General features: G+C 42.9%; 1 protein-coding gene across 2 annotated transcripts in view; it reads left to right on the top strand.

The window, feature by feature from the left end:
- Positions 1–7,914, top strand: part of inpp5b (inositol polyphosphate-5-phosphatase B) — a 68,492-nt gene that overhangs the window by 42,624 nt on the left and 17,954 nt on the right. For both annotated transcript variants that reach the window (XM_010794903.1, XM_010794904.1), the window contains 9 exons: positions 1,252–1,353; positions 1,569–1,683; positions 2,758–2,874; positions 4,279–4,466; positions 4,669–4,780; positions 4,856–4,965; positions 5,579–5,714; positions 5,964–6,074; positions 6,281–6,446. In XM_010794903.1, coding sequence (XP_010793205.1) covers positions 1,252–1,353; positions 1,569–1,683; positions 2,758–2,874; positions 4,279–4,466; positions 4,669–4,780; positions 4,856–4,965; positions 5,579–5,714; positions 5,964–6,074; positions 6,281–6,446 — 1,157 coding nt within the window. The remainder of the gene's footprint in view (positions 1–1,251; positions 1,354–1,568; positions 1,684–2,757; positions 2,875–4,278; positions 4,467–4,668; positions 4,781–4,855; positions 4,966–5,578; positions 5,715–5,963; positions 6,075–6,280; positions 6,447–7,914) is intronic.

Raw genomic sequence — 7,914 nt, 5'->3', positions numbered from 1 at the left:
ATATATGAATTAACTGTTGTTCGGTGTTTTACCATTTGGAACCTTTTGACGGCAAAATTACGAAAAATTATCGAAGTAAAAGCGATTTAACTAAATAGTTGAAAATTATGAAAAATTCTAGGTCGTCTGTGGACTTATGTGTCCGACTGTCACTAACGTGGTGATAAAACTCAACTTAGAGGCTCTACCAGATGCCAAGATCGTTTCGGACAGACAACAATATAAGGAATGTAGTCCCACGACATCCACAACTTTATCCTCTTTGTTAGTGGAGCGTTAAGTCAAAGCCTGGGGCAACCACGTAACGAGTGAGCGCGACGTAGAGTTGCTGTTCTATGAAATACTTCCCTATTTACTCGGATGGGCACACGCTCGTTCAAGAGTGCAAGTCTTGACGAGCAACCTATTGCACTTATCGGAGGCTCTTTGGGACAGACTCACCTCGACCTCGCTCTTGGTCATTAGACATTGAAAGAGTGTTGCGTCAGACTTTCTTGTAAGCCGGCGGGGGGGGCGGAGACGCCGGCGCCTGTCTAGATGTTCTTCGCATAACACTTCTCGCGCGCGGCCGAGACAAAAGAACAATTTAACGGATACTATAGCGCCCCATAGACTTCCGGACGCACAGGCCACAACATCGCATGCTCTTGCGCTCTGGTTGATCCACTCAACAGAAGGCACACCTCTTTGAACATACTTATAACACAGCCATGAGAGTAAAATATCACTAGTAAAACAGTGTCGGAGACTTACAGATACGCCAATGATTTGTGAACTAAAGTCTCCGCAAATGTGATTATTTGTCAATTCGTCCAAGAGGTTGTATTCTACAGTCTGCCTGAATGTAATCATTGCGTAGGTGTGTAGTGTGATTCTGTGTAGTTTATTTATGGCATCCCGTTGGATTTGACGTCATCTGAACAGGACATCGCACGCTCACTGCTTGATAGCGCGTGAAGGCCCGTTTACGCCGGTTGCTAAGCAACATCGTTATGGGGAAATGCAAGTTTGCGTCCAAATGGTTGGAAGACAAAGAGGAAGGACAATCAATACTGTATATAGTCAGTGAGGTAAAGTGTGTCGCCAAGGTAACCGGTTAAAACTCCAAGTGGCGATGAGGTCTTAAAATGTATGGAAAGGGTCTTAAAAAAAGGTCTTAAAAGGTATTAAATTTGACTTCAGGATTCCTGCATATACCCTGGTATTCCTCTCCTTCGTGCTTACTTCTCGCCCCTTCCCATTCTGTTTCAGTTTTTTTCTCGGCACATACAATGTGAACGGACAGACACCGAAGGAAAGCCTCTTTCCTTGGCTGAACTGCACTTCAGACCCTCCTGACATATACTGCGTGGGGTAAGTCACATCCACCCTGCGGGAGAATAGCCTTTCAATCTCCCCTTAATCCCATTACACAGACTGATACCCACACTGCTCACACCTCTGAATGTACCATCGAACTGGTGAACGTGCCCACCCACAGCTCGGTGTTTAATCCTGCCTACGTTTCAGTTTGCTACTTTTATGTGAAACTGATTTAAGAGTAACAAAAACGTTTTCCTTCTTGATAGTTTTCAGGAGCTTGACCTCAGCAAAGAGGCTTTCTTCTTCAACGACACCCCCAAAGAGCTGGAGTGGACGAAGGCCGTGTCCGAGGCCTTGCATCCAGATGCCAAGTATGCCTTCGTAAGAAAAACCTTTTTTTAATTCATTTTTTATCCTTCCTGAAATATTTGTATAGTTGTTTCTGTTGATACTCAATGTCTCTGAGGGATTGCTCAACTGGGTAAAACTAGTGCACTCAACAACAACGGCGGTATTTACTTGCAATACCATTTGTTTACAACAAAAACAATAGTGTATGCATGGCTACTCGGTCACAAACTGTGTGCTCACCCCAGCCCCAATCACTGCCGCCTGGTGAGCTCACTTGTATCACCTGTTGAACCAATACCCCATCCAGTGTTCAAAAAGCAACAACAACATATACGTATTGTTATGGTATAAGAGTTATTAACCACACGTTTTTAGACTGGGACTATATATATTTGCTCCAAAGCTCGTTAGACCTTTCTTAAAATGGGCGCTGGTAACATATTTTTTCTTTGATTGTGTTACAATGAACTGGCAGATGGCTCATGCAATGTCTGCCTGTGGCTTTAGTAACTGCTTAAATGAACAGTGTACCATTAGATTATGCAGAATGTTAGACAGGAACTTAGCCTTGTCATTTCTTCTCTTTCCTTTTCTTAGCTTTCATCTACTTCCCTTTTCTCAGAGTGCTGAATCTAGCTTTTAGCTTCCTGCTTTCTTGGCCGTTACAGGATGTCTTTAAGTCACGTAGGGGGTCTAAAGACAACTTTTCTTCAATCACTCTCAATGCTCTAAATGAAGGATGCATGGCTCATCTGTAACTGACACTGTGTAGTTCAGGAAGCCAAAGAAATAGCTTTTTACCTTCAAGTTTGAATTATGATTTGTCTAGGTTTGACAGGGAGGGAGGCTTACCAAACTATTTGTGCTTCCCCCTATGCACAGCTGCTTCGATTCTGAGAAGTGCTGTTTGTTTCTGTTTTCTGGAGATAAGATTAAGATGCTGATTTAAGCAGCAAAAAACTGTATTCCAGCACTTGCCTTGTTTGGCTCTACTGCCCACGCATTAAAGAAAATGACCCAGCAAAGTCTGCATTTCAATGTGTACGGTATATGTTCCCTTTCCTGTATAAAAATGACATTTTTGCTTGTACTCGTCTTCTCCAGGTGAAGTTGGTGCGTCTGGTCGGTATCATGCTGATCTTCTATGTGAAGAATGAGCATGCGGCGTTCATCTCTGATGTGGAGGCTGAGACAGTAGGCACAGGCATCATGGGGAGGATGGTAAGGACTGCATCTGAAGGGCTTATTCTTTAAGGTCCCCATGTTGTGTATATTATAATATTTACATTCTGATCTGGGAGTTGTTGAGCAGCTATGATCCGAGAGAGTCCATGCTTCAGGTGTCCCTCATCTCCATCTCTTTCCCCTGTTGCTGCTGATTGAATCACTTTGATGTTCCTTCATTAGAGATTCCATAAAAAGCTTTTTATTCTTGGAGACTTTCAAACCAAGTTTCAATATCAGTTTTAGTAACCTCCCTAGTTTTGTCTGCATGAAAAGGTCTTCCATTGCCATTGCCATATAAATGCATTAGTTATAACCAGTGTTTCCGCCAGACCAGGGCTGAGTGGGCGTCCACCCCGAGAGCGGGAGGTGTGACATCACGTTGTGTCACGTCACGTTGTGTCACGTCACGTTGTGTCACGTGACGTCACGTTGTGTCACATCACGTCACGTTGTGTCACGTGACTTGAATTTAGATTTGAGCCGTCCCTTTATAGATACTATCTCTTTACATCATTTGGCTCAGCTCACTAAGAAGAACCGGCTCCCAAACGGCTCTTCATGTTACCACAGTTTATCACGTAGCCTCAGTTTCGCCGCTGCGAGGCTCCGGCACTCGCAGTTCACGCGCGTGCTCCACTAGCACCCAAGGCTCGCCGGCAGCACACTTTCCGTCACAGGAACACACTTTGCTGGTGGCGAAAATAATCCCACCAGACTCCTTTGCCCCTCCAACAGAGGGATGTCCTTGTCCTTTTTCCTTTTCGTCATTTCAAGCGATTAAAAACTCTCGATCTTCCCTCGAATTATAAAGTTCTTTGGACGCCCTCGGCTCGAGTTCAGGGCGTTCCGAGCTGAATAAGGACGTCAAATGATGGCATGACGCCCCCCCTGGTGGAAACTCTGGTTATAACACACAAGTAGTGTGCGTGGCAATCCTATCAACAGTAGCTTCACACATTAACACCAGGTTATTAAAGCAAACGAGCGAAGCAGAGAACAAACATTGGGATAATACAATGACTGTGTTGTTTCTCTGCAGGTAAATAGCACTCTTTATTCTGCCGTAAGGACAAACATTCAAATCTTGTCTGCTTCCTCCTTTTACCTGTTTGCATACACTTCCTGCAGAATAGATATGTCTTGTTTTATGTGCGGCCACTGTGCCTGCAGTGCAGAGCTGGCTGGTAACCAAGTGAAGCCTTTGTGATGTTGCTTTGCACCACAAACCATCTAAAGCAGGCCAAGTGTGTGCTTGATTTGGAATATAGAAAACAGAACTTCATAGAGACTTAAAACATTGTGTTTCCCTAAATCATTTTTGCAGGATTTAGATTATGTTGCTCACTTTATTCTGACTAAATGTCTCTTTCCCCCTCTAACTGTCTCATTGGTCTGCAGGGAAATAAGGGTGCTGTGTCCATCCGTTTTCGCTTCCACAACTCTGACATCTGCGTGGTCAACTCTCACTTGGCTGCCCACATCGAAGAATACGAGAGACGTAATCAAGACTACAAGGACATCTGCAGTCGTCTCCAGTTTCGCCAGCTCGACCCCAACCAGCCCCCACTCACTATCATGAAGCACGAGTATGAAACCAATGAACTATTACAGACTTAGTGTCGTCATGTGCATTAAATGTGATCGTAAAAATGCTTTTGCTTTAAATCCACATATGTTTGTATACAAGTGTTGGAGTAGTTGAATGAGATCGTGCACATTTATATCCAACGGTGACAATTTTCTTATACATATCTAACTTTTTGTAATGTCTGTCTCTCTGTTCCTCAGTGTGATTTTATGGATTGGAGACCTCAACTACAGAATCACTGAACTTGACGTCTCCGATGTGAAGGAGCTAATCAGCAACAAGGACTTTGAAACGCTGCACAATTATGATCAGGTAACGTGAAGGAGGGTCTCTTTATTCATGTTTATCAGCAGTGTGTGATACTTACCGGCTCTCTATGCTTCTCAGCTCAAGAGGCAGATCGATGAGGAGGCCGTGTTTGTTGGCTTTGTGGAGGGAGACATTGATTTCCAGCCCACCTATAAATATGACACCGGCTCTGACTTGTGGGATACGAGGTAAAGTGATATGAAGGTCTGACTGTAAATGGCAGAATGCATATTTATAGTAGAGAGCGTTTATCACAGATATGTTCATACATCTCTCCATTTGTAAGTTCCAATGTCTGTTTTTCTCTTTGTTAAAACCACTTTTATTCGAGTGTTCACACAAAGATTGGCACTAGAGGATCTCCCAGTGCCGTGATGATTGACATATGGGGTTCAGGGAGGAAAGCTGATATTGTAATGTAATGTAAATACAAACGGGAAATAGCCTCTATATTTGTGCCCTGAAGCAATGTGAAAAAAAGTTTGCTTTACACGATTCACCCGTTAAACATATTAAAGAGGTTTCTCACTTTAAATCTTAAAAAAATCGACAACATTAATGGGCCCAGGCAGGAATAACAAATCATTTTGGCCCCCTGTTTTTAGGCTCTTAAGATTATCAGTAACTGTGCCTCATAGCTCATTCAGGAGTATAGTTGTCTGGTACCTTTTACTATTTGTATGAGCAAATATACTTTAGAAAGTATGTAATGTTCACCGTATTGAGATACTTTAGTTTAGGTAAGGCATAACGTTATAAACATGCTTGAGAATTAACACGTTTTGTTTCTTCTGCATTTAGTGAAAAATGCCGCGTGCCAGCATGGTGTGACCGTATCCTGTACAGAGGGAAGAACATCGTGCAAAAGCATTATCAGAGTCACATGGCTCTGAAGACCAGTGATCATAAACCAGTCAGCTCCCTGCTCCAGATCGGGGTTAGTGATTCAGCCTTCTACCTTTTTTCATCTTCAATTTCTTTCATTTCTTTTCTGTTGTGAGATAGATGCGGAATCCAGATGAAATCAATGCATTTCAATACAAATGTTGTCGCTTATAGGCTTTTATTTTTTTGCAAATGTCATATAGGGTATTTTTTTCTATGACTTAAAGGTCATAAAACAGATATTTATGTTGCACTGTTGCTCTGCCTCTTACATGTCTCTGTTTTTCTACTGTTCCCACAGATTAAGAGAGTAAATCCTGATGACTATAAGAGGACCTTTGAAGAGATTGTACGCAATATAGACAAAATGGAGAATGAGTGTATTCCATCTGTAACCTTATCCAAGCGTGAGGTAAACATTTCACATCAAGTCCCGTTTGATTACAGTGTAGTCAGTGCCTCTCTGATAAGCCCTGCACAATTCATTTGACTCCTCAAGTAAACCACCACTAATGAATGTGTGTATTGATTAAGGGCTGTTATCCTAATGGATACAGTTACATTACATCGAGTAGACTTTTTCTCTCCTGCCTCATGAACCCTTTCCTCTTCTCTCAGTTTCACTTTACGGATCTGAAATACATGCAGCACCAGGCCGAAACTTTGAGCCTCTTCAATGACGGGCAGGTCCCGTGTCAGTTTGAGTTTATCCAGAAACCCAATGAGTCCACATACTGCAAGGCCTGGCTCACGGCCAATCCCTCCAAAGGCTTCATCGCCAACGGTGAGTAGCACATGAGTACAGAGTTTCATCCCAGAGTCACGTTTATTTTTCTGATCTACCATCTTTCAGTTTGCTGCCTTAAGGTTTGAGAAATGGTGAAGTACTTTATAAGCTGTGAGGTCAGATCTCTTTGGTTTTGACTTACAAGATAAGTAATCACTAAATCAGGCATTTGGTAAAAAAAAAAAGTTTTAAATGCATGTTTTTTTCTCTGGATAAATGAAGTATATATTCTTTGCTTCTCATCTCTCTGAGTGTTGCTGCATAAAAAAGGCGCTGGGTAAATACAGAGCTCATGAACTATGAAGTACAACTCAGTATTTCAATTATCCTGGAATCAGGAGATCGGTATGGTGGCTTTAGAGCAGGAGTGTCAAACTCAATTTCATCCCGGGCCACATCAGCATTATGGTTGCACTCAAAGGGCCGGTTGTCATTTTAATGATATATAAATATACATATGTAAATATATAAGATATATTAAATAATGTATTATATTACATTGTTGGCCCTGCATTGGATTATTATCAGTTCTGGTAATATCTTCCTAAATAACTACGTCTGAAAGCAGAAGTCTAGGGCAAATAATTGAAAGTAAATATTCAACAATTACACCAATTGTATTGTATATTATATTCTTTGCAAGCTCTTGCGGGCCACATAAAATTAGGCCGCGGGTCGGATTTTGACGTGACGGCCTGTTCAACTAGTGGAGTAGGTGTCAAGTAAATCCTTCAGATCCTCCGAAAAGCACAAAAGTGCGCAAGAGTAGAGGTCTGAAGAGCGGACTACAATTTTGTTTAGCTAGTTTCCTCGTCAAGTCAGTTTACTAAGTTGGCAAAGTTTAGGTTTGTACTTGACGAGTATGTAAATTTGAGAACTACGGACGACCGGATAGTCTCTGTTGAGATTACCTCTTCTCATCAAGTTCCGGGGGGCGGGGCCCCGCCCGACGGAGACCTGGGGGTACCCGTCGGGGTGATTGGTGAAAGAGCTTCTCAGAGAACACCGTACAGGACCTACGCGAGGAATTCGACTGTGTACTTACCCCCTACTCTTGGCATCGTCGGACCGTTCCACGAAAGGACTCTAATCTTAACTTCGATCAGGAAGGTCCGCGAGGTGTCACCTCGGGGTGGTCCTACAGAAGCTTAGACGAGGACGGCCGGGTCATCAAATTCCAAGTCCGCGCCCCCAACTTTGCGCAAAATGTTTTGGAGTTTCGAGTTAGAGCCGTCAGGGCTGACCTCCAGCTCTCTTGCGGTGTAATTGCATTCCCCCTTTTATTGCCGCTGCTAAGATGAACCGGGGGTTTCAGTAGAACGAAAACGGAGAGAGCGCGTTTAACCCAAAGTAAAAGATTCTACGATACTTACTTGTTTCTGAATTCAATTTAACAGTCCACCCTTGAGATAAAAAAACCTCAAAGTGGGTGTAGCGAGATTTCGTCGCCGACGAGTTGAGTTCC

The sequence above is a fragment of the Notothenia coriiceps genome, unplaced genomic scaffold (genome assembly GCF_000735185.1).
Source record: "Notothenia coriiceps isolate Sejong01 unplaced genomic scaffold, NC01 NC01_scaffold00037246, whole genome shotgun sequence".
NCBI classification, from domain to species: Eukaryota; Metazoa; Chordata; class Actinopteri; order Perciformes; family Nototheniidae; genus Notothenia; species Notothenia coriiceps.
The sequence above is the reverse complement of the archived record's forward strand: the minus strand, read 5'-3'. Positions and strand labels throughout refer to the sequence as shown.